The sequence below is a fragment of the Neovison vison genome, chromosome 5, assembly GCF_020171115.1.
Source record: "Neovison vison isolate M4711 chromosome 5, ASM_NN_V1, whole genome shotgun sequence".
Taxonomy (NCBI): domain Eukaryota; kingdom Metazoa; phylum Chordata; class Mammalia; order Carnivora; family Mustelidae; genus Neogale; species Neogale vison.
The window spans coordinates 6,707,297-6,733,309 of NC_058095.1; the positions used below are offsets into that span (position 1 = coordinate 6,707,297).

Sequence of the window (26,013 nt, forward strand, 5' to 3'; positions counted from 1 at the left end):
GGCCACAGGTCTCTACGGGGTTTTGGCAACAGGGTTCTATCCAGAGCTGGGAGGCCAGGAAGTCCCGTCATTCTGGCCATGCCTCCTGAGTTCGCCTCCCGTCCCCAGTGGCACTGAAAGCATGGAGGTGCTGGGCAGACACCCTCATAATTCCTGGGTCTCAGGATCCCCAGCCTTCTGAGTTCCTGAGCTCCTGCTCGCAGGGGACCCCCATCTGCCCAGCCGCCATCTCCCATTTTTGGCTCTACCCCATCCAGCCTTGGGGGTAGGAGGGCTGTTCCATACCCCTCAGGTATGCCGGAAGCATCCGTCTTTGCCATGGGTGCTTGTGCCGTGAGCCAGGCGGGGCCCCCGGGCAGCCCGTCGGGAAATACCAGCTGCGTTGGAGGGAACAGTGAGGAGTGAGGAGTCCCCAGGACCTGTGACAGGGGAAGGGCAGGGGCAGGGGTTTAGAAATTCCTCATTCCCTCTCTGGTCACCCAGTGGCCTTGAACTCCCTAGGGGCACGACCCCAAGATGCCAGTCCCACAAATATTCTGTGAGAACCTGGTTTCCAGCAATGAGTGGCCCTCGGTGCAGGGGGCTCAGCATGCCTTCTCCCTGGGCTGGCCAAGACTGCCGCCTTTCCCATTCCGTCCCTTGCTGGTACTGACCTGTGCTCTGGCTTGGAGGGAGTTTGACCTTGGCCAAAGGCAGCGTGACCTTCCCCAGATGCCGGATACCAGGTGCTGGGTGTCCGCACACTGGCACCCTATGATCCGAGATGCTCTCCATGGGACGGGGCCCCAGGAAGTGTGTCTTGGGGCGGGAGAGCTGTGTTGGTTGGAGAACAGGCAGGTGAGTCAGCTGTGTGGTATTGCTACAGGGGTCTGCCCTATATGCCAGCCCCCTTGACCCCCTATGCCAGCCTGGGAGACAGAGGCATGGAGGGTGGTGCAGAAGCCCCCAGGCCCCCATCCACAACGAAGGTATGCAGACACCCCATCCCTTGTTTTTTGTCTCACCCCTTGCCCCGTGACCTCAAAGGACCGGGACCGCCGCTTCCTCCTCTTGGCCTCTAGTGACTCCTCCCGTTTCTTGCCCGGGCTTTTCTTCTGGCCACGCATCCAGGGCCCGGCGCCATCGCCACTGTGCCCGACTGCCTGGGATGGGGCCTCGCCTGTGCTGCTTGACAGGTTGTCCTCACTGGCAGCGTGCTGCAGCGTGGGGCTGGGCGGCCTCTTGCAGGCCAGAGGGCCCGGCGGCTGCGCATCCTCAGCCTCGCTGGGCGAGTGTGGGGACAGGCTCCTGCGCTCCCCGGCAGGTGCCAGCAGGTGGCGCCCCTCAGGGCCCAAAGCCCGAGAGCGCCGCCGAGCAGCCTTCACGGAGATGTACTTGGTACCGGTCAGGATCTCCTTCCTCTCTGGAGCGGGACAGAAGGAGCACCCCACCTGAGCTCCAGACCACATATAATCTCCCGCCTCCCACACCCCTCCTCCAGCCGAGGCAGATCAGAGGGCCTGGGTCCTGATTCCAGCACTCCCACTTGCTTGCTATTTAAGAAACTTGGGGCACGTTTCGGACCCTGACTTTCATCTGTGAATGTGGGCTGGCGAAACTAACCCCACAGGGCTGCTGTGAGGATTAATTGAGAAAATGGGCTTAGGGGGTAGGGAATCCTGTCTGTATTTGCTCTTAGAATTATTGGTGGGAAGAGGGGGGGCAGGATCCTAACTGTCACGTACGCCCCATTCTGACTTCTGATTGTGCCCTCAGTGCTCCGTGTGTCCTTGAGCAGGCGGTTAATCCCCTCTGGGCACGGGAGCCTCTTTCCAGACTGGGTGGCACCCAAGGCGTGGGTGCGGTCAGCAGGGCAGGAGGGCTGGGTGACCCGAACGGTTTAGATGATGCTGGGCTCATGCTGACAGGGCTGGCAGGGGGCACACCTTTGCAGGACAAGGGGATCTCTGACAGATTCTCACTGCTGTCGGGGGAGGAGTTGATCCGGCTGCTCGGGCTGACCAGGCTGTCCTGAGTGGGGGCCTATGGGGGAGGTGGTTGAGAAGAGAAAGACCTTAGACCCAGCAGGGACCCCTTGTCTTCTTCAGCAGAGACAGCAGGACCTCAGGGGTGAGAGTCATTTTGAGGTCCTCCATCCCAACCCTTGGGTGTGTACCCTGCGTCCCTGCCACCCCCCCCAAGTTGTGGAACCCGGGGGTCAGTGGTGCTCAGTACTCACCTCCTGGGTCACCAGACCACCGATCTGGATGGGGGGCGGCGTGGGCACAGAGGAGCTCTTCACCTGCCAGGCCCGGGGACTGGCTTTGAACACGCGGCTGGCTTCACTGAGGTTGGCAGAGGAGGGTGGGTGGCTATTGACCTGGCTGGTCCCACTGAGGCCCCGGCTCCACCCCAGGGGAGAGCTATTTGTGTGAAGGGAGAACCCAGGCGTCCTGGCTCCAGACTTGTGCCACCACCTCCCTTTCTCATTCCTGCCCCATCTTCCCCAGGGAACCCGAGTCTGGGTTGGCATCCCTGGGATACAGCCCAGCAGGTGGCGGCTCAGGCTGGCAGGACTGGCCGGAGGTGGTCTCTGGCCTCACCTGTCCATGCCGAGCGGGGGGAGGATGCCGGTCTGCAGGCGCTGAACCTCAGAACTCAGAGTCTTCACACTCTCTGGGTCAGACTCTGGTGTCAGTGCGGTTCCTGCTGGGGTAATTTTGGGCAAGGAGCTGTCCTGGGGAGGGAAGGGGGCAGGGGGAGGGCGGTCAGAAGACTTGGTCCTGGACCAGACCAGGGCACAGCATGGGGTGACAGGCATGCCAGGTGACCAGGGCTGTAACGGGGCTTAGGAATTTGGAGAGAGCAGTGGGCTTGCGCTCCGGCTCACAAGAGATACCCTGTGGTCTGCTAGGCATCCCCAGTGGCACTGCTGGATGGTCTGGTCTCCTGGGAGCCCATTTAGGATAGCTCATATAGCCAATCCTGACCTTCAGACTCTGGGTAAGGACCAGTGCCAGAGAAGAATGCCCTGGGACGGGCACCTTACTCAGGCAAGGCAAAGCTTTGAGTGGGATAAGAAGGAAGGGGAGCTAGCTCTTTGGGGTGCCCAGCCTGGTCCCATCCCCACCCCAGCTACCCGCAGGTTTTGCCTGGGGCATCAGTCCCTCCATCAGTACAGGTGTTCCTGCCCAGGCCCAGGCTTGCCCGCATTCCCACCTGCAGGGCCCTGGAGGCCACCCGGTCCATGATGGTGGCCCGCTCCAGGCTGCCCTCCTCCAGCTCCCGCAGGTACACCTCGTACAGCTCCTCCAGGTGCTGCGGGACGGCCAGGTTGTAGTCTGCCGGGGCAGGGGCAGGGGCAGGACTCAGGGCGTGCCCTGGGAGGCTCCGCGGGTGGAGGGGGTCCCTGGGGTCTCGGACGCACGGGGCCTACCCTCGATGATCTGCCGCTGGCCTTGGATGATCTCGTCGCAGAGGCTGCGGTGCTGCTCCAGGCGGCGCACGGCCTCGCGGCGGTGGCGGAGGGCGCCGTCCCGAAGCAGCGCGTGCGACTGCATCTCTGTATTCTCCACCTCGAGCTCGTGCACGCGGCACAGCAGGCTGAGCACCTCGCGCTGCTCCTCCGAGCCGATGCGCCGCGGCAGCGTCTCCTCCAGGCGCCGGCCGCGCGCACGAAGCTCTCGGCAGCGCTGCTCCAGCGCCAGCTGAGGGCGGCTGGGGGTCAGCACCAGGCGAGGGGCGGGTCCTGCACCCCCAAACCCATCTTCCTAGCCGTCCGCGCCCTTCTAGCCCCCGAGCTCCCTCTGAGCTGAAGCCCCGTTCTGGGGCTAACCCTCGAAGCTGTGTCTTGGGCCTTGAAACCAAGTGACCCTTGAAACCAAGGGTTCCTAAGTGACCCCTCTGTGCCCACCTTCTTTGCCACCCTGGTCACAGCCTGCCCCTGCAATCAGCTCTGTGGGTATCTGCCCCACTCCAGCCCATCTGATGTCCTCAGGGCTCATCACCACGCACTGAAGCCCTGGTCTGGGTGTACGCTCCAGAGCAGAAGAACAAGACCCCTGATTTGGAAAGTCCTAATTAAAATACTGACCACCATTATTTGAATCCTTGGTATGCAAAAGGCTTTGATTTAATGTCCCCAACATCCCCACGAAGGACCACACCACGACTACTCCCATTTCAGAGATGAGTAAGTGAACCACAAAGCGGGAACTGAGCGAGGTCACAGAAGATCTGAAGCCTGAACTCCCAGGGCTGAGCTCCCAGCCCCTTCTGAAACCACCCCCCTGCCCCCAGCCCCAGGCACCTTCTGCTTCCGCAGCTTCTTCTGCTCCCCGACCAGGGCGGCAATGCTCTCCCGGGCTGAGGCCACCTCTGGGGGCTCCAGGGTGTCCGGCTGGTCATCGCCCGTGTCGGAGTCCTTCTCGCTGTCGTCCTTGGTGTAGGATTCCTTCCGCTGCTCCTCCCGCCATTTGAGCGCCCTGCGGGACTTCTCGTGCTCCCAGCTGCCGTGAGCCCACCCCAGGGAGACAGGGGAGTCAGACCACAGGGGCACAGTGTGCGGCTGCAGCTCCCAAACTCTCTGTCCAGGTCCAGGGTGGGACCTGGACGGCCCCGGGGTAGGGGCTGCTTACCCGGCAATGGTGAGCAGATGGCGGGATGTGTCGATCTGGACCTCCATGGCGTGGTTCTCCAGCTCCAGCAGGCGTCTCCGCACATCCATCTGCTCCTGGAAAGCGCTGATAAGCTGCTCCCGCAGCTGTCCCATCTCGGCCTGCTCACTCTGCCCGCTGTGCAGTTGGACCTCGGCTGCCCGGAGGATGGGGGCAGAGGCAATCAGCGGAGGAGGGAGGGTCAGGCCAGGCAAATCTGGGCCTACATGGGGCCCTCCCTCATCCCTGTCTTCCTAAACCACCCAAAAGATCTCCTGGATTACTACTTCCTCCCACACCTTACTTCCACACTGAGTCTTCTGGGTGTGGTCCACGGGTGATCCCCAGGTCCCTTGTATGACCTGGGCATCCACTAGCCCTTACAGAACCTTTATGCCAACTATAAAAGGTGGCCTTTAGACACTTTACTGCCTTCTGTGGGAAAACCATCCATAGCAAATACACAAATCTACAAGAGAATGGTACCCGTTCCAGTGATGCTGGGCACAGCCTCACGGCCTTGAGAATGTCCCCCCCCCCCAGCTAAGTGTTCACATGTCTCTCAATCTTGTGATCTCACCGACTCTTAGTCAATGTTAAGTCTCTGAACCAGAGACCACTGTTATATACAACGCTTGAAAAATAGAAGGTTCAGGGCGGTTGAATGATGATTAGCCCAAGGCTACCGGCCCAGAAAAAGCCCGAGTCTGGATTTGAACCCGGCACCACCTGACCCCCCGAGCAATGTGAGACAGGCTGGGAGGGCTGCCTGAGATAGGCCCCCAGGAGCACGGATCTACACACACACCTTGGATGTGGCGGATGTCACCCCGCTCCGGCCGGCCCTGGGCCTGGCCCCGCCCACCCTGCTCATCGATCTTGCACTTGAGCCTCTGGATCTCGCCCCGCAGGTCCGCGATGATGCTGGTGTACTGGGCGATGTGGTAGGAGACGTTGAGCAGGTTCTGCTTCACCTGTGGGGAGCACACCGCGGGGGCAGAGCAGGGAGAGTCACCCCAGAGGCTGGGGCCAGCCTGCAGGGTCTTCTTTCTCTTTCTGCCCCTCGTCTTCCTAGATGACAGTTACGGTCCCCCTGGCTTCCAACCCCTAAACCTATCGCACTCCATGCCTCTGCCGGACCCACACTTCTGCTGCTGCTTCTGCTCTTCAACCTTCAGTGGCTCCCTACTGCTCAGGAGAAATGTTCTAATTCCTTTGCCTGGGCCCACCACTATCATTTTTAAAAAAAGATTTTATGTATGTTAGAGATAGAGGCTGAGTGCATGAGCGAGGGGAGGAACCCAGGGAGAGGGAGAGAGACTCTCAAGTAGACTCCACGCTGAGCGGGGAGCCCAGGGCAGGGCTCGATCCCACAACCCATGAGATCAGGACCTGAGCTGAAATCAAGAGTCGGATGCCTAACTGACTGAGCCACCCAGATGCCCCTCTCAATTTTCCTTTCATCACTGCTTCACCAGGAACATTCCGCTCTGGTTGAGGAGCTGTGCTGTCGTCTCCAGCTGTATCAGATGCCATCTCCTTCCTGCTCTTGAAACCTCTACGCTTATTGCTACCCCCTCCTTCTAGAGTGTCCTTCCCATCTTTCAGAGTCCCACTGTCACACAGTCACACCGACAGTCCCCAAAGAGCTCCACCAGGTCCCACCAGCCCTCCCCCACTGCCCCATTTCCTCGCTGCCTCAGCATCTACTGTTGGCTTCACATGCCAGAATATTAACAATATTCTGAACTGTCAATATTCAAGGACATGTCTCCTGCTCCCATGAAGTTCTTGGAGGGCTGGAATAACACACAAAGCCCCGGGGACAGTGGCTGGCAAAGTGCCGTGTTGTGGGAGGGTTCCTAAGTTCTATCTGGCGAGTGTCTGTTCCCGCACATCCATCTGCCCCTTGCACGCACGCGGGTCAAGAGAAGCTTCCTACATCAGGTGACGGGGACTCTAACGCCTTTGCCCGAAGGGGACAACATGGGTTCGGAAGCCGGCCTCATTTCTGGTCTCAGTGCCCATCTGGAAAGTCACTTCACTTCCTTCAGCCTTGCTTCCCTAAACCACGAGATGGGAGCGTGGGGAGGTCTGGCCTCGCTTGAAGAGCGAAGGAGTTGGGCAGGGCCTGGGGCGACATGGGTCTGGGGATGGAGGCCAGGGCCACAGTGGCCGGCTCCAGAGAGAGCGGAGTGTGGGATGGCAGGGATCCCTCCAGGGACTTCAGTCTCAGCCGGGAAAGGACCTCACCCTGGTCTTGATGTTCTTGGCCCGGCCGGCATAGGTCAGGGTATTCCGGGACTCCTCAAAGGCGCTGCTGGCAGGACTGATGTGGGCGATCATCACGGTGCGGCTGTTCCCGCCCAGGGAGTCCTGACGGCGGGGAGGGCAGGCTGCAGTCAGCCAGCGACCACCTCCCCGGGACCCTGCTGCCCCTACCAGGCTGTGGGGTCTCCCGCGCTCTGTCACACGCACCCTCACAGACACATTCCCTCTGGTGCTGGTGTCGAGCATCACATGGACTCCCCTGGGCCCAGATATCCCCCCTCCTTCTGTTCCTTCTTCCCACTTGTGGTTTCTTTTCCAAATTTCCATTTGAATATTTCAAGTATCTGATCCCGGTCAGGGCCTCCGGGCTTTCCCTTTCCCTCCTCTCATACCAGAGAACGAGGAAAGGCAGCCGCCTTGACGGCTGGGAACAGGTGGGAAGGTGCCCTATGGGCTCCCCCCTGTCCTATCCCCTCTGGCATCTCAAGAAACCCCCCGACTCCCTATTTCTGATGGCTGATGGCACTGCTGTTACGGCTGCAGTGAGGGATGGGGGAACAGGGACCACTGTATGACGGGTGAATGTGGCCTGTGGCCGCCCCTTCCCTTGTTCCATGTGAACAGCCCTGGATGCAGGAGAGGGGAGTGGGGAGAAAGCCTCGGCTCCCACGATTAGCAACAGAGTGACTTGAATTCCTTGCTCTTAAAAATGGCAGCATTTGCGCCACCGTTCCCCCCCTCCCAGCTTATGGGCACACGGATGGCGGCCAGCTGAGGGTGGGCTCAGGTGACATTGCACTAATCCTGGACCGTAGACTGTCTTTCTTCCAGCACTTACTACCGTGGGCCCTTGGGAAGCTCATAAATGGAAACAGTATTTCCCCCATGCCTGGGGTTGCTTCGGGAAGAAAGGAGCTAGTTGCCTGAGGCCCAGCCAGGGGTGGACCCTAAATGGCAGACCCTGTGAGCCCTGAGGCTGATGTCCACCGGAACCCCAAATCCAGGTGGCTCCTAGTTCCCTCAGCCCTGCAGCCCTGGTGGGAGGGTTGTCAGGTGCAGTGCCTTTCCCTCCCTATTGCCCACTCTGGCTGGGCTCACGAGGCAAAATACAGGTTACTCAGTTAAATCTGAATGTCAGATAAACAATGAATGATTTTTTTTTTTTAGTATAAGTATGTCCCAAATGTTGCATGGGACATACTTACACTAAAACATTTTGTTGTCTATCTGAAATTCTCACGTAGCTGGGTGGTCTGTACGTGTTTTTAAAAGATTTTATTTATTTATTTGAGAGAGAGGGAAGGAGGGAGAGAGCATGAGCAGCATTGGGGGGGGAAGGACCGAGGGAGACGGAGAAGCAGGCCCCCCACGGAGCAGGGAGCCCCATGTGGGGCTCGATCCCAGGACCCCAAGGTCATGGCCTGAACCGACTGAGCCACCCGGGTGCCTCTGGTGGCCTGTGTTCGATCTGTCCCATCTGGCAGCCCCCCTGGGGGTGAGGGTCCCGGCGGCGTGGGGCTACCTTCAGCAGCCGGGTGAGCTTGCTGTCACGGTAGTTGATGTACTTGTTGCTGCTCTTGTCGCTCAGCGCGTTGATGCAGTTGCCCAGGGCCAGCAGGGAGCGGTTGATGTGGGCGCCCTCCTTCATGCGCTGCCCGCGGTTCTGCGTCTGGGGAGGGGAGCGGAGGCAGAAGCGGCCTTGTGGGGCAGGGGACAGGCTTCACCACCGCCCTGGGCCACGAGCCCTTCCCCCTCCCTCCATGCTCTGAAATGTGGGGGTGACCCAGGGCCGAGGCTCGTCCTCCTCCTGGGGTCATCCAGGGCGTTCGAGAAGGTGAGAGAACCGGAAGGCCTCTGAAGAGCGTGGCGGACTGCTTCTGAGGAGGGCTGAGAGCCTGGCCCTTGTCTCCCTCAGGGGCTGGCCCCACGGCGCCCAGAATGACGTGGAAAGAGGTTGAGGCCTCCCTGGCAGCTGAGAGCTGGCGTGGGCACGGGCATGTGGCTCCACAGCGTGCCCTGGGCTTCAGGGGAAGGAGGGAAGTGCATGTGTGTGTGTGTGTGTGTGAATATGTGGGAAGTGTTCGGGATACGGGGGAAGAGAGAAAGAATGTGAGGGAAAGAATATGAGGAAAGTGTGTGTGTGAGAAAGAGAGAGAGAATGTGAGGCAATGAGTGTGGTGCGTGTGTGGAAGAAAGAATGTGCGCGTGTGTTCGTGTGTAGGGGGAGGGGTGTGAGAGCGCACTAGCACGCGCCTGTGAGTGTGCTGGGCTTCTCTCCTTCCCTTGGGCCTGCAAGGACACTGGTAAGGGTGAGGAGGCTCTGCTCAGAGCTGCCTGGGCCTGGGCCTCCAAAGCTGGGGCCTCGGGGGACACCCCTCTCCCTGGCTGCTCCGCTGTGTCCCTCCAAGAAGCCCTCAGGCCCTCCCGGGGGAGAGGGGGGTGCTTCTTGAACACCCCCCGCCCCATTGAATCCCAGTCTCACAGGCTCGAACATGAAACCCTGTTAATTCTCTCTGGCCACTGGCCTGTCCCCTGGATTTGTTAGCAGTGACATCACCCGGCCTCATCCCTTGGGGGACCGTGAAACCTCCCAATTTGCCTGGAGGGGGACCTGGGCCCACACATTGGGGCCGAGGCCATAGAGCCAGGGGAGCAGGGCTCAGTGTCGGGGACAAATGCTCTGAGAGATGGCGATGGGCCTTCCTCTCTCCTCGATGGGGTAGGCAGGGCCCCCCCCGAGTCAGGGGGCATCTGTGTCCCCCATCCCAGCTCCTCATCTGGGCCCAGTCACTCTCACCCCCTTGGCCCTCCTCCAGGGCCGCCCGTCTCCCTTCCGGAGAAACACTCCTCACCCCACGCCCTTTCCCACAGAGAGCTGGGACACCCCACCCCCTCTTCCCATCATGCTCCTCTGGGACACTCCTCAGTCCCTGACCCAGGGGGGCCCCCTCATCCCCACCCTGCTGAGGATGGCCTCCCCCGTGATCTCCTGCGGACGCGGGGAGGTCAGCATCCCTGCGCTCTCCCCACCCCCCAGAAACCCTTCTCCCCAGTGCTGGGGGAGCTGACCTCACCTGGGAGGCGCGCTCAGAGCCAGCCAGGTCGATCATGAACAGGCGGCCCTGCCGCACCTCCTGCAGGATGTTCTTGACCCGGCTGCGCTGGCGCACGGCCACCTGGAGCACGGCGTGGGAGCGGGAGGACGTCCGGTTGGCAGCCGTGGGCTCCTGGGTCCTCTGCCGGTTGCCCTTCATCAGCAGCTGCATGATCTGGGCGGGAGGGAGGGGGTGGGAAGAACGCCTCTCTTGGGGATCCGTGGGGTTGCCCCCACATCCCGCATCTTGGAGGTTGGGAAGGGGCCTGGGTGGGGTGAGGGGCAGTCTGGAGGCCGGTTGCCTCATTCGTCCCCCCAAGGTGAGCGCAGCCAGGGGCACGGAAGCAGGTGAGAGCCCCCTGCTTGGATACGGGACTCTCTGTGTCTGTCCCAGCTCCAGCCCCAGCCGAGCGGGCAGCGGCTCCCTGCCTGCCGTCCTCTGTCCCCTCCTGCCCCATAGGAGAGAACGGCCCTCCCCACTGCCCCGCTGGCTGTGCAAGACTTGCCTCTTTGGCGTTGATGGTGGAGACCTCGGTGATTCCAGCCACCTGGATCACCCCTTTGGAGTCCTCCCTCAGCTCTAGGTACCCCAGGGCGGGGTTCAGCAGGTCCCGGATCATCTCATTGTAGATCTGATGGTGCCAGTGGGGGAGGGGCGGGGGACAGGTGTGACGGGGAGACTAAGGGCAGGAGGTCCAGACATGGACCAGATTCCCCATCCCTCCCAAGCAAGACGGGGACAGGAGCTCCCACATCCTGAGCCCCAGCCTGGGAGCTCCAGACTCCTCTTAGGGAAACTCTGGTTAAGGAGAAAGACCCCCTCCTTTCTGTCGGGCGGGGGTAATGGGGCTTCAGCATCCACGGGGAAACACTGGGCTGCCAGAACTTGGGATACAGAAAGCTTCAGAACCAAGTGGAATCCCTCTGCAGGAGGGCTGGGCACTGGGCAGAAGATAGGGACCTGACGGATGGCCAGTCCTGCTTGTTGCTAGGCAACCCTTACGCTACACCGCCCCCTACAAGGGCATCTTGCTGGCTGAGTCAATGCCGTGCTGGCTGCAGCACTGTGGCTAGCAGCAACGCCTCACTGCCCTTCCTGAGCTGTCACCCAGGAGATTATCAGCTCCCGGAGGGAGCAGGGGCAGCCAGGAGCCAGGTGGCACGGAGCCCACTGGCTCTTCTGCCTCTTCCGGCCTCTGCACACTCCTACCGCCGATGCCTCCTTGCTGCCTGGCGGGAGCGCTCCCACGGGGTGGACGCTGGGGGCCAAGGCTGGGGATCAAAGGCTGGCAGGTTCAGGCCTGTGCACGCATGCAGGTCTCACCTGTACCCATGCCCACAGCGTGCCTGGAGGTGGCGGGGCAGGGCAGACACAGCTTTCAGGAAGGGGCCTTTGAGGATAGCTAGGCGCTGAGCTGTTTGGGAGGGTGGCCGAGGTCTTTGCTCAGGGTCAAGGGTACTTTGAGGTATGGCAAAATAGGCAGGGCTTGGCTTTCAAGGTCTGGGGTCCTGAGTTTGAATCCCTGCCCCCTCACTTACTGTGTGATGTTAACCTAGTGTAACCTCTCTGAGCCTCAGATTTTTGCAGAGTGGGACCAACAACGTGTGTGCGGCTGTCCCAGGGGCTTTTTGCCTACGCTGCGGTCAGGGGAGGCTCACCTCCAGGTAGGACATGGACACCTCATACTCCATGTCATTGCTGGTCTCCTCAATGGCACGGAAGAGGTCATTGAGGGTCCGAACGTAGATGCCAGGCTCATGGTCTGTGCCCAGCATGGTGTAGGTTTTCCCACAGCCTGGGGCAGAACACGGTGGGGGGTGAGCAGTGTGGGGGCGAGAATCGCGGCTTTGCTGGACAGGAGCTCCTGGCACACCTAGGTCTAGCCTCAAGGCTGGGTACCTCCCAAATGGCCAAGGAGGGAGGGGGCAGGGAGGATGGCGTTCTTGGCTGGTGATGGGGCCTCTGGGGCCAGAGGACCCTGCGGGCGTTGGGATCAGATACACGCTTGATTCTGGCCTCAGCTGGGGCTAGAGCAGTTCTCTGATGGAGGGTCAGGGACCTGTTGCTCCAGGGGGACAAATGGGGCATACCATCCCATCCCATGGTCTTGGCCCCTCCGTCACCTGTGGGGCCATAAGCGAAGACAGTGGCATTGTAGCCAGAGATGACACCATCGATGAGGCTCTTGGTAGTAGCCTGATAGACCGTCTCCTGCCGGGAAGAGTAGACCCATCAGGGGCCTCAGGTACACGTGGGGTGGAGCACACATACCCACCGGCCGTCCTGCCCCCAGCATAAGCAGCTTCTGTTTCTGGGACTCTCAGACCGAGGAGTAGGGGCAAAGAATGGGGGCTGGGGGGTCTCTGCTTTCGCCCCATGGGGGACACCAGCCTAAAAAGAGCTCAGGACGCCTGAGACACCTGCCCCCACAACTGGCTCCCAGCCCCCCGCCCCAAGGACGCATCACATCTGCTCCTAGGAGCACTCCCCAGATGGGGAAGACAGGGGTCCCTGGGAGGGTGTCAGCTTCCCCAAGACTCCTCCCCACACCAGATGGGCTTCGTGCGCCCTCCTCCAGCTCCCATGGGGGCCAGCCTGGGGGTGTTCCACACGGATAGCATCTGCCCACTGACTCAGGTGTGCCCGTGCAAGAGGCTGGGTGTAAGCCATATAGGCACATTTGCATGCATGAGGATGTGGTAGAGGGGAAAGCCAGCGAGCTAACAGTGGAGGGAGGGCTGAAGGGTCAGTGGCAGGGTCCCCTGAGGGCTCTCTCCTCAGGGTGGGGTTCAAAGGTTGGAGAGGGGCTCCTGCATGTCCCTAGGGCCAGGCCCTCCCCCACCTGGGTGGCAGTGAAGTCAAAGGCCACGTCAAAGAGGTAGGACTTCTCCCGGGAACGGTGTGCCCGCAGGACGTCATCGGGGTCCTCCATCGGGTCCATGAGAACCACCATCTGCAAAAGTCCCCGAGTGGGGGGCGTCTGGCAGTCACCACGGGGCCAGAGGCCCACACTGATGTCAACTCTGGCCTCAGCTCTCCTCACCCAGGACATGGGGCAAGCTAAGCAGCCACAGGCCACTGAGCCCCAGGCCCAGCCCTACCCCGTCAGCTCCGCCGGGGTGTCTGATCTGGGGGCTTGGCTCTGGACACCCCACAGGGAAGCCTCCCTATCGACTGACAATGCCATAGGAGCCAAGAGTGCCAGGCACCCCAGGCCACAGACCTGGGGGGGCCCTCCCTCTAAGGGCAACACCATGCCCTGTGCACCTCTACCAGAGGGGCAGGAACAGTACCAATGGCTTGCATTTATGACGCATTTACTGTGTGTCAGGACCTGCTGTAAGCACTTTCGACACATGGACTCACTTAACCCCCCACTCCAAGGCCAGGTGGTAAGGCCCATAATTGTTCCCATTTGATAGGTGAAGAGATCGAGGCCCAAAGAAGTCATTTGTTCGAGCTCACATACCAGCAAGCAGGGGGACTGGGACTGAAAACCTGGGACCTGGGTTCAAAGTCTGTAGCCCCTGGTCTGCCTCACCCCCACGCCCCAGCCTCCGCCAGTGGGTAGACCCAGGGGTGGAGCAGAGAGCCACTGACTGCGAGCTGGCAGGGGCAAGGAAAGTGGGCTGCGCTCGGGGCGACTTATCAAGGCCCCTGCAGCCTTGAGCCTGAGCTGTGGATGGAAGGAGGGCCAGGGGTCGGAAGGTAGGATGACAGAACAGGTTGGCCATCCTGGGCTCCCCTCCCTGCGGGGTGGGGGCCTCTGGCTCCATGTGCTTGTGTGTGGGGCTGGAAGGACACGCACGGCACTTCCCCAGGCTCTTCCTGTGCTCCAAGGATGATCAAGGGACCCATTTTCCAGAACAAACTCAAAGCCTGCTCCATGTCCAGCTCCATTCTGCCCCTCCCTTGGCCTCAGGGGTCCTGGGTGTGCTGAGCCTGGTCCCGGACGGAGGGAAGGTGCAGAGGAAGGAGGCTGGGCCTTGGCCCGAGGTTCTTGGCCTGGGGAAGTTGTGGGGAGAGACAGTGCCCAGATGGGTGAAAACGCCAGAAGGTGTTCAAAGATGCGTGGGAGGTCTGGAGTCGGGAGGATTTAGGACAAGGTGGGAGAGCTAAGTCAGGGCAAGGTACGCCTGACCCATTGTACTCTTGTTAGCAGAGTGGCCTTGTGTGACCCCTTTAACCTGCCTGGGCCTGGGTCTCCTCCTCCGCAGGATGGGACAGAATTATTATCTGCCCGCGGGCTATGAAGAGCCCGTGAGATAACGTGTATGGTGTGTGGGGGCACAACACCGGGCATATATTAAATGCCCAAGGGTCTTCATTCACAGGGAAGTGAGGAGGGATGCGGGTGATGGGCCACCCCACCCCCTGGAGGGGGCCACCAGGATGCCACAGGCTCTGCGCCTGCCCAAGTCCCCTTGGGAGCTGAGCCTCCAGGTCGGGTCCCTGTTCTCCGCCCCAGCCATCCCATCGGGATGCCCCCCGAGAGGCAGCTCTGTGTTCGGGAGCACCTGGGCTCATGCTGGACAGCGAGGGCACATCAAATCTCAGCTGTGCTCCAGGGCCGGATGGTGGTTGCAGCCATCGTGATGGCCTCATGGTGCCTTCCACTCCCAGTGGGAGCGCAGGGGGTAAGGACAGAGGGAGTGGGTGTCTTCACACCCAGACCCTCCTCCAGATACATGATAATGATAGCTCATCTTCATGGAGCCCTTTCACAGGAATTCATTATCCCCAGTTGGGGACACTGAGGCCCGAAGTCACATAGCTAAGAAACAGTGGGGCCGGGAGCCCAGGCGGTCTGGGTCTTGGGCTCCCTGTGCACCACTGTGAACCTGCTGTCACGCATACCCTCTGCTCCCTCTGCTCCCTCTGGGGCCATGCGTGGTGGGTGTGGCAGTAGGAGGGTGTGCCCCCACCCAGGTGTGGCGTCAGCACCCACTGTGTGCATTGTCCCTACCTAATCTGACTCTGGAGATGAGATGCTGACCCAAGAGGCAAACTGAGTCCTAGAAGAGGGCCAGGCATTGAGGAGGATGTGCTGTCCCAACGCCACCCCAGGTGGCACAGACAGCGACTGAGTTCCCTTCCTGGGCCAGCGGAGGAGCTGGGGCCAGGGACAGCCCTGTAAAGGGCTTGAGAACAGACAAGGCATGAGGGGCAGTCACCCTGAGGGACAGAGGGGACTGACGGACGGCGAGGCAGCAGGAGGCCGGCCTGGAGCCCAGCCCGGGTCTGTGGGGTGGGAGATCCACAGTGGATCCCTCTGGATGCACCCCTTTCAAGCAAGAGGTACACCCCTGGACAGTGTCCCAGTTTGGGACTCCCACCGACTCCTCTCGGCACTTGGTGTGTGCCGATGTCTAGCCCCCTCCTTCATGACTTGGATGCGTGCAGTAGGTACACACTCGTGCTCGCTGCGTGTAGAGGGGGTCTAAGACCCTCGGGGGTCCCAGCAGAGCCCACTCCGGGGATTCTCATAGAAAAGGGAAGAGAGAAGGGGTAAGGCCTCGCCCCAGGAGGCCTGGCCCCAGGAGTTTCACCTGGAAGTCTCGTCCAACCTGGTAATTTCAGGTAAACCGGTTTGGGGGCATGGCTCCAGACGGCTGGGTAGGGGCTTCGTTCAGGGAAAGAATAAGGCCACCCACTGGGTCCCCTCACCGCTTGCCAGAGGCTGGGTGGCCTCGGTGAGCTGAGTGCAGGGCATCTAGGCCTGCCGCTGTCAGCTGGGGTGCCCACCTGTCCCCGCCACTGCCTCAGGGCTGCAGCCCCAGCGCCCTATCAGCCTCCTCCAGGATCCAGTTCCTGTCTCTGGCCCTAAAGCCAGCAGCATAAGCCCTGATTAAGTTTCAGACCCCAACGAAGATAACGCTGCCTCCGAGTCCCCTGGCACGGGTCCCGGTGGGATGCAACAGGAGCCCGACCAGCAGATCCAGCTCTCACCCCTCGGGCGCCAGCGCTCCTGCTGATGCGGGCAGGGCTGGCAGCTGGGGGGGGGCCCTCTGGGGACCTTGGGTGCAGGGGAGGGTGAGCAGCACACACCAATGCTCATCACCCCGGATCACCTTCAAACAACCTCCACGCACTGCCAAGTTCATGGCACCCTGGACATTGGGCTCCTTTGATATCCGGGCTCCTGAATCAGTACACTGTCCGCACAGCTGCCGTGACCCCTCTTAAAGAGGTCTTTGTCTGGGTCTCCATCTGCCTGGGTCCCCAGCCCACGCCCCACCTCCCGAGCATCACCCCCATCCCTGTCCACCCTACCATACAATGAGGGCCTTGTGCCCCTCGGCCAGGTGAACTGGAGCTGAGCCAGGGAGGGTTGGGTGGAGGGGCCTCTGGACTGCTACCCCAGAGAGCAGCAGAGGGCGTGCAGGGCAGGGGAAGCTTCTAGGTACGAGCCAGTAAGCGAGGCCCAGGGAGAGGAAAAGTGAGATGAGGTTTCCCCACATCCGACTCTGCAGGAAGCAGTCAGAAGCGATGGTACCACTACAGGAAGGTTTTCTGGAGGAGGCGGTGCCAGCACCAAGTCTTAAAGGATCAGCAGGGGTTGGCCAACAGATGTGAGGTGAGGAGAACATTCTAGAGAAAAGTGTGAGCAAGGCCGGGGGTGAGAGGCAGGCGGTGGGCAGCAGTTCTCAGCTCAGAATCTCCGGGGAGGGGGCGGATCTTGTGAAAACGCAGCGTTGGGAGGAGAGCTCAGGGACTTTCCCTCCCGTTCTCACTCCCGCAATCTCCAGAGCACGGGCCCAAGATGGCCATAGGGGCGAGCCGTCTGGGCCCCCTCTGTGAGCACATGCTGTCCCCGGCCCCTGTGTAGCCTCCAACGCACCCCCTAAATGTCATCCTGGCCGGTGCCCCACGTACGCCTGGGGAATGTTTCCGAAGGAAGCTGCCTTTGGGGGAGCTCTGTGTGTACCAGGCGCCGTGCTAAGTGCTTTGCACACATTTCCCCCAGACACTCCAAGATCCCTCCACTGTAATGAGAATCGCACCATTAATGCTCCCAAACTGCACAGCCAAGCAGAGAGCGGGCCAGACTGCGAGCTGTCTGCTCCTAGAACCCAGGCTCCCATCACCCAGGTGGCCACCCCTGCCTCCTGAGCGAATGAGCGAACCAAAAGCAGCCTGGCTGGGCCAATGTGCACCTGGTATGGGGTGAACCGTGTCCTCCCCAAATTCAAATGTTGAGGTCCTAACCCCCCAGAACCTCAGAGCGTGACTTTATTTGGAAGCAGGGTCATTGCTGAGATACCAAAGGTAAGACGAGGTCACACTGGAGTGGTGTCGGCCCTAAATCTGGGATGACCCCGGTGTCCTTTTGGAAAGGTGAAGTGTGGATACAGACACGCATCAAAGGAAGAGGACCTGAAGAGCCATAGGGCCCAGAGAACCAACTGCAAGCCAAGGAGAGATGCCTGGACGGACCCTTCCCTCGGGACCCTCGGAAGGAGCTGACCCTCTGGACTTCTGGCCTCCAGGATGGTGGAAAAATCGATGTCTGTGGTTAAAGTCGCCAAGTTTGTGGTATTTGGTTATGTCAGCCTCGCAAACCCTAAAATACCCAAGGCAGGAGCACCTGCTGGGGGAGGGGCTTGTCGGCACCTGAGGGGGCGGGGCCTCGAGGGGCCACTCCCCCAGCCCCCAGGTGGTGGACTCAGCACGGGGGTGGGGGGGCTCTCTTTCACAGTCCCAGCAACATAAATGTTCACACCCCCGCATGCTGGCCACCTGCCCCTGGGAGGCTTCAGCAGGGACTGGGGGAGGGGACCCAGTGGGGACTGGATCGCACGCTATACACAGGGGCCTCCCCAGGCTGGCGGGAGGGCAGGGGGCAGGGCCAGGACCAGGGAAGGTGGGCTCTGCCCCGCAAAGGCCAGGCCTCCTGACTCAGCAGAGCACCCCCCTACCCTGGCCTCCCTCTCATACCAGTTCTTCATTCAGTGCAGATTTTGACGTTTCCATAGTTCCAGACTTTAAGCCCAGAAACCTGAGATCTGAGATCCAGAGGGAAGTAGGGTGCCTCAGGGAGGGAGGGCATCTGTAAACTCTATGCCCCTGACAGATGGGCTCCTCCCCAGCATCTCCTAGGTGAGAAATACCCCGAACAAAGCCTAACCGTTCTTCCTGCTACATGCCACAGCCGTGTAAGCTGCTGGCGCTCTGATCAGCTTTGCACTTTCCACTGGCTTCTTCCTGGCTTGCAAAGGTCGAGACCTTTGAGGCCAGGGTGGTTCAGTCTTGGCACTACTGGCACTCTGGGCTGGATCACTGTGAGGGGACCTGTCCCGTGCACGGCAGGCAGCTTAGCAGCATCACCGGCCATCGGAGGCCAGTGACACGCCTCGCTCCCAGGTATGGCGTTGCCAGATGCCCTCTGGAGGACAAAATCGCCCCCAGTTGACACCCTCCGACCCAGATCATTCCTCCTGGAGCCTCCAGGGCTGGCAGGGAAGATCTCCAAGGAAAGGGGTGCCCCAAGTTGGGTTTAGGGTCAACAATGCTGTGTGACCTTGAGGAAACTGCATCCCCTCTCTGGGTCCCACGTTCTTCCCAGTTGGAAGTCAGGGAGGGCCAACAGGGCCGTTGCCTTGAAAAAAGAAATTGTACCAACCCTGGCAGCCTACTCAGGAAGCCCCAGCGGAGAATGAGCATCTGGGAAGGCCCAGGTCTCAGAAATTCCATCTCTGGTCCAGGGAGCCTGCAGAAGCCCCTTTATCCTCAGGGTGGAAACGAGGCAGAGCCTGATGAAAGCCTGACTCCAGGTGGGGGTCACCCCTGTGAGGCTGCTTCCGGGGTTTTGTTTGCCTTTTTTTTTTTAAGAAGGAGAATTTGTTGCTGGTCATATCTCTAACTGTAAATGTGCTCACCCACGAGTGCTCAAGAATTGGAGACTCTGATCCCAAGAAAGGTGTCCCCGTCAGGCTAGCTGGAAAGGACCAGACGGGAGCCTGCTGAGCTCATAAAGCCACGGAGGCCCAGCAGGCTGCTTAGCACAGAGCTGTACCTGGCCAGGCCCCCACAGGCCTCCAGGACTCCAAGGGCTCTGAGGCCCAGCAGGAGGGGAGGCATGGCCTCGAGGATGCAGATGGGGCTGTGTCTCTGCAGACACCTTCATCGGAGACCCCCAAGGAGTGTGGGAGAGGCCGACTCCCGGTACCACGCAGATTCACCAATTGAGCATCTCTGGGGGAAGTGGGGCCACACAGATCCGCCTTTTGAACTAGAACCTGCCTCGTACCCACCCAATCACAAGGTTTGGGGATCCTTATGTTCTGACAGCCATATTCACAGTAGCCAAGAAGTTGGGACCCCCACCCCATTGAAAACATGCTGCTCAGTGACCGAAGCCAGACATGAAGGATCATGGAGTGCAAAATTCCATTTATAGTAAGTATCCAGAATGGGAGAAAGTGGGGGGGGTGAGGTGGGGGGGGTGAGGTGGGGGGGTGCTAGGGAAGGGCTGGGCAGGGGGCGGCCCACGGTAGGGAGCCCTTGGATCCCTTCCCTGTCACTTCCTGCCAGGCTCAGCTCTTTGGGGATGATGGGCTGGCCGAGAAGCCTCCAGAGGGTGGGTGCGTGGCTGCCCCCCACCATCCCCCCAGGGTACTCATGTCTGACGCTTGGCACCTGTCACCCCACCCTATGCTTTCTTTCTTTCATGGGAGCTGTATGTGTGGCTGGGTTTCTCCCTCTCACTAGCTCCAGAAAGCCTCCCAACAGCCCTTGGGCAGGGTTCTTCTTACCCTGTCTTCTGTTGAGAACAAAGAGGCTGGAGGTCTGCCAGGGCCTGGGGACCCCAGGCACAGCTCCTCAGACAGGGCCCCGGGAGCCCAGGGGCGACAGTGGGACTCGGAGCAGACGATGGCTAACTATGGGATTATGCATGTTGTCAGGTGACTTAAATCCTGTAGGTAAATAGCCTGGAAAGCTGGGAGGAGGGTCAGCAGGCAGTGGGCCGGGTTGGGGGCGGGGAGCGGGAGGAAGGAATGGAGCTGCTTCTACCCGGGAACTTCTAGACACCCCCCCCCCGCAGCCTCTCGGCCTGCACCTGCCCTCCCTTTGTGGTCATGGATGGCGTCCCCGAGGGGCCTGACATCAGGTGCAGTCCAACCTCAGGTGCTGGTCACAGGCTTCCCAGAACACACGGGTGGGGAGGTGACCATTTCACCCCCTGACTCAGGAGACAGGAAGCAGGAGGTGGGCCAAGTGTCACTCACCTCTAGGCTCGAAGCCATCCTGTACCTCAGTCCTTAAATAAACTAACATCTATTAAGCCCCTATTATATGCCAGGCACTTGGAAGCACTGGGCCTACATTAGCCTCCAAAAACTGCCCAAAAAAGGTCTTCTGATTTTGGTCCTGGATTGAGACGGGGGCTTCAGACCACAAGTCCGCCAAGGCACCCAGACCACCCCCTTTACAAACGTGTGCCTTCCAACTTCCCCACAATCCAGGCACATTGGCCTCTGTTCCTGGGGGACACTTTGCCTTTCTCACTCCCAGGCCTGCGACGGCGCCAGCAAGGGAAAAGTAACCCACCCAACAGAGACAAGAGGCAGAGCCCAGAGCTGGAGGCCAGAAGAAGCTGGGTTGGGAGGCTTTCTGTGACACTGAGCCACCCGGGCCACGATGGCCACGAGGAAGGGAGCGAAGGAAAGAAGTGCGGACAGAGCAACTCTTCGTTCCAACCCCGTGTCTGCTTTAGAAGATGCTGATCCCTGTGAGGCCACTTGGACCCTCCTGCATCTGTCCTAGGAAGAGACTCCAAGGCTGTGGTGTCCTGGGACACTCCCCAAGTCACTGCACTGGCCCTCCAGGCTCCAGACCTCAGGAGGAAGGAGCAGCGCTAACCCAGCAGCTGGCCTGTCAGCGAGGCTAACTGAGCCTGTATCCCCCACCTCCATCAGGGCCGGGGGTGCACGCCAGGAGGGCCAGGTTTGCAGACAAACCGGCGGGGGGGTCGCTGGTGAAGGACAGAGGTCTAGGGGTGGCAGACAGGTCAGAATGGGATTTGAGGGAAGTAGGCTGTCCGTTCTGCTTCTTGGGCTCCTGTGTCCCACCTCCTACTGGCGAGGGCCTTCTCTGTCAGCTGACAGATGGGGGCTGTTAGGAGGTTCCCAGTCTGCCAACTGCTGTGGCTGCTCCAAAAATGTGGGCCAGAACAGCCATCTTTGAACCCACTGGGGACAGAAGGCACTCGAGGCCACAAGCCCAGCACTGTCCCACAGGCTATGCTGGTAGCCCTGAGCCCACGCCGCTCAGACGACCCACCCTGCCACTCTCAGCGGACAAAGAAGCAGCCCTGTTAGGACTGCCCAGTCCAGAACCTTCTCAGAGACACAGCTGGGCCAGATCAGCCCAGACCCTCCCTCTCCACTTGTAGGGACAGAAAGGAGCCACTGTTCGGCATGTGTGGGCACACAGTGGGCTGTACCCAGACCAGAGTGTTTCTATCAACATCAGTTAATACCTCTCAGCCCCCGCGCCGGCCGGGAGCCAGGAGCAGCAGAGGAAGAGAGCCATCATTGTCCCCGCCCTGAGGACCTGATATTCTTGGGGACAAACTGGACAGATGGGGAGTGGTCTTTGCCTGGAAGGTTTCTGGCTCATCAGGCTGGCCCCTCTTGTCGGCCAACCCAGCAGCTCTGGGGAGCTTGCAGTCACTAGTTGATGATGTCCACTTACAACTATTAAACTCCTACTGTGTGCCGGTCACTGGGAAAGCGCTGAGCACACATGAGCCCGCAAAGACGCTCTTGAGAGGGCATTACGGTTGCCATCCCCACTTATGGGCAAGGCGGCTGAGGCTCCAAGAAACAACCCGTCCAAGGCCACCCAGTTAGCGACGGCACAACCCACCCTGGGTGATGGCAGGTGTGTTTGCCCCTACTCCTGCCCAGCCTACCCGGACAGCTGGGGTCCTCGCAGTCACCCCTGGCTTTCTCCGAGGTCTCTGAGGAAGGCTCCCCCTTCCTGAGAGTGAATAGAGGAGGGGTGTCCGGACGGCTCAGTCGGTTACAAGTCTGACTCTTGGTTCGGCTCAGATCATGATCTCAGGGTCCTGGGATTGAGCCTCACGTGGGCTCCCTGCTCAGTGCAGGGTCTGCTTGTCCCTCTCCCTCTCTTTCTCTCTCTCTTTTTCTCAAATAAAAGAATCTTAAAAAATTAAAAAAAAAAAAAAGAGAAAGTGGGAGGCTGACACCAGTAGGCTCTGTGGTGCCCAGGGGAGCTGAGGGAAGAGGCTGGAGGAGGCACCTGTCCCTCAGGGAGCCCAGGGGCAGGTGGGCGGGCTGCCTCCAGCTCACTTCTCACTGCCCTTGGGCTTCCTGAGTGCAGCCTTCCAGCCCCAGACCTGGGCCCAGCAGGTGCTCCTGCGGGCCCTTCACTGCATGGAGCAATGCCCCTGGACTTCTCGGACTCACCAGCATACCTTGCCATCTTGATGAGCCCCGACACTCAGGAGAAGCCAACAGCAGCAGCCACCGAGCTGTCCCCGCCACTGTGCCCACCCGCACCCCAGCACCTGCGTCCTCACTGCTGACCCTGACAGTCATCCTGGCCATGGTCCAAGCGTGTGCAGTCTGGCCCCTGCCACGTCCCCCGCCTCACCTCACACCTCTCGGCCCTCTCCCTCCTGCTGGGTCCACCGGGCCTCTTCTGTCACCCTTTGCCTCTGCACCTGCCAGGCCCTTTGGTTGAAGGGTCTCCCTCCGTGAGCCCCCAAAGTACCCGTCTCCTCTCTTGCTTTACCTCAAGTGCCACCTCCTAAGGGAACCCTCCCTGACCTGTGCTGACTCAACCCCTCTGAGCGCCACACGTTTCTCTGCAGCCCTTGCTGAGGTTAATGCTTTGATTAGTGCTTTGTCTCCTGTGCGGCCAGGAAGGTACCGGATGCGAGAGTGGGGTCTCTTCTGCTCACTGTGGCCTCCAGATCCGTGCGCTGCCCCCCGTGTGCTGGGGACACTTGGTACGTATTTGCCCCCTGCACAGATGGGGGCGGGACTCGCCCTGCCCACCACATCACGGTGACTCTAGGACCAACAGAGCAAACGGACACCCTAAGACTTTACAAAACACCAGCAGTCTTTGCAAAATCTGAACCGGAGTTAGGCTGTAGCTCTAGACCTCGGAGATATGCGCCCCGGGGGCAGCAGACATGCTCCATGTGTAGCTGACCTGCTAAGTGGGGCACATCCTGTCACAGGTACATGGAAGGTATGTGGCACTTTAAGGGCTGGACTGGAGAGCTCAGGGCCCACCCATGCAAGGGAAGCTTTCGGCTCTCCTTGGATCAATCTGGGAAGGCTTCTGGGAAGAAGAACCCTGGCTTCCTTGACAATGTCATCAGCGACACAGATGCTCGGTGGATGGAGGGAGGGTGATGCTGCAAGCCACGGGGACCCTTCCTGCCCCCACCCGGTAAGCAGATGCCCACCCTGCCACGGGTGAGCACAGCTCTGTGCCCCCTGTGGCTCCCGGCCACAGCCCTGTGTACCTGCTCGTCCACTTTATGGGCTATGAGGGTGGCTCCTTCCTCCAGCTCTGCCACGCTGATGGGCCGGACCCGGAGTGCCACCTGGAAGGGAAGGCCAGACAGAAGCATGAGAGGACCCCAGGTTTCCTCTGGGCAAGGCTCCTGGGTTCTCCCCTATGTGACCATCCCAGGCATCCTTGGTCTTAAGGAAAACTCAGCAGTTCAAGGCCACCGCCCAGGTGGGGGGGGAGCAGGTCCACGCCATACGGGCTCCCTCTGAGTGTATGAATTTCCCCAAGGAGCCGGGCCTCTGGGAGAGTCTCAGGGGAGAGAGTGGTCTGCTTCTCCAGCCTGCATCAGTCACACGCCCAAATTAAGCACTTGCAGCTCCCCAGGGCTTTGAACTTGGAGACTTGGCACTGGAACAGCCTGTGTGTGCATCTGTGAGTGATGCACGGCTCCTGAAGCTGCAGGCCTGGCTGGAGGCAGGACGGGGCTGCACCTTGACTTCCTAACAACCCTTGACTGCATTCCTACCCGGCACAGGTAGAGGAGAGGTGCTCCCGCTTCTCTCCATTCTCCAGCTGGTAAGAGCTGGTAGGTCTTCATCCTGGGCATAGGTCTCCCCAAAGAACAAGGGGGTGCATTTCTTTTGCAGACCAAGGGGAAATGCCTGCTGGAAGTATGGGCATCACTGATGGACCCTCATACCAGGTAAGAACATTGCTCTCTGAGGGACCTCTGCGGACTGTCAGATCATCTTTACTGGCCTCCTGGGCCCAACCCCACAGGTGGGAGAGAGAGGACCTGCCTCCCCTGTCCTGTGCTGGGACAAGCGTGGAGCCCAGTGTGGGGCTTGAACTCACGACTGTGAGATCAAGACAAAGGGCTGAGATCGAGAGTCAGATCCTTCACCGACTGAGCCACCCAGGCGTCCCCAGGGGTCTGTCTTCAGTCTCTACTTGCCCCAGAGAACCCCACTCACACCCCTTCATCTGTCCCAGCCCCCAGAGCTCAGGGAGGGGCTGCACCTTGGTTGCTTCCAACACTTCTCTGGAATAACGGGCAGCATCTGTGTTGAAACCCAGTAACCAGCTGTTCTCAACCCCATGCCAGCAGCTCTGGCTCCCTGGGCTCCTGTCTGCCCATCTGTGATTCCCAATCCCCTTAAACTCTCGACCCCACAGCGCCAGGGGAGCTCTGGCTCAGGGAGCTCTGGCTCTCCCTGCCCCGCTGGCTTTTCTAGATCAGAGAGCAGTCTCACCCCAGAGACCCATCTACACAAGCTTTAGGGATGGGAGGGGGTCCCTTGGTGGGAAGGTTTAAGGGGGGAGTGAGGTTGAAGCTAGGCTGACTTCTCAGCAGGATGGCCAGGATACCTTCCTTCTTGACATCCAGGACTTGGGGAAAGTTGCTCTGGACAGTCCCATCCCTGACCTTAGTCGGGGTGAGGGGACAGGACAGCTGTGACCGTGGCCAACTCAGAGGCTGGGTTTCTGGGGTGGGGGGTTGCTATGAATGGGGGCGGGGAGGAGGTTGTCGGGGTCTCACCATGAGCTGCTGGTCCTTGGAGTCCCCGCTGTCCTTCATGCTTGCGGCGGATGGAGGGGCTCAGGTCGCGACAGCGGGCATGGCCGAGCCGCACCCCCACGGCCGCCGTGGGGTCCCTCGCAGCCTTCCTGCGCCGCCGCCGCTGCCGCGCTGCCTGACAACCCGAAACCAACAACGCGCCCCGGCCAAGGGCGCTGACCGGGAGGCGGGGCAAGGGGAGGGCCCCGGCGGCGCCTCCCGCCTCTGCGCCCCCGCCCCTCTCGCGCTGTAGGCGAGAGTCGGCGGCCTCTGCCCGGGAGGCGCCCGAGCTTTCCGGGGCGGCTGCCCGCCTGTGCGACCCTTCGGCCCTTGGCGCGACCCTGTGTCCGCCCGGCGCCGCCGCGTCCGTTTGGGAGCTTCTGGGCGCCTCCCCGCGCCCCCCACCACCCCTGCGGCTCGCGCCCAGCGCCCCTCTCCCATTGACCTCCAGGGGGCGCCCGGCCGGCTGCGCGGGCCGTGCTCCGGGTCCTGGCCGCTTGCACCTGCTGCTCGCCTGCCCGCCTGCCCGTCTGTCTGGGCGTCTCCGGGCGGCGACTGGCTGCCCGGTGTTTCCTAGGGCACAACGTGCATCGTGGCTGTGGCCGGGGTGTCTGGCGCCGTGTCTTCAGCCACTGTCCAAGGGCAGAGGGGTATTGAGCTGTCTCTGCCCAGTCTGCCCACTGGAGAGTTGCAGGGGAGCACCTGCGTATGGCACGGGGTGTTTCACAAAGAGCCCGCCTCAGTGGACACCACTAGCTCGAATTTACATCCAACTTGATGAACCACGGAGAGCCGGTGTTTCCGGTCCCTGCTCCGGGGCTTGGTTTCCCCGTGGTGGTGGAGGAGCTCCTCCTGGTCCTGATGGCCAGTCCTCTTCATCTTCTCCTGAACACACCCCCCCACACCAGGGAAACTGAGCGAGGCAGCCCCCCTGCAAAGACTGTGTGAGGGAAGCACA

At 60.6% G+C, this 26,013-nt stretch overlaps 1 protein-coding gene across 1 annotated transcript; it reads right to left on the reverse strand.

Moving 5' to 3' along the window:
• Nucleotides 1–288: 288 nt before the first annotated feature.
• On the reverse strand, nucleotides 289–25,114 carry KIF19 (kinesin family member 19). Its single transcript, XM_044250355.1, has 20 exons — nucleotides 25,038–25,114; nucleotides 23,508–23,588; nucleotides 12,843–12,953; nucleotides 12,124–12,211; nucleotides 11,659–11,795; nucleotides 10,506–10,631; nucleotides 9,980–10,174; nucleotides 8,428–8,574; nucleotides 6,888–7,010; nucleotides 5,443–5,608; nucleotides 4,617–4,791; nucleotides 4,289–4,487; nucleotides 3,416–3,686; nucleotides 3,199–3,320; nucleotides 2,583–2,716; nucleotides 2,219–2,324; nucleotides 1,926–2,022; nucleotides 1,005–1,402; nucleotides 654–813; nucleotides 289–419 (listed from the first exon to the last, which is right to left on the reverse strand). Exons 1-20 carry the CDS (start codon nucleotides 25,074–25,076, stop codon nucleotides 289–291), a joined length of 3,006 nt encoding a protein of 1,001 aa, XP_044106290.1. The 5' UTR covers nucleotides 25,077–25,114.
• Nucleotides 25,115–26,013: the final 899 nt, after the last annotated feature.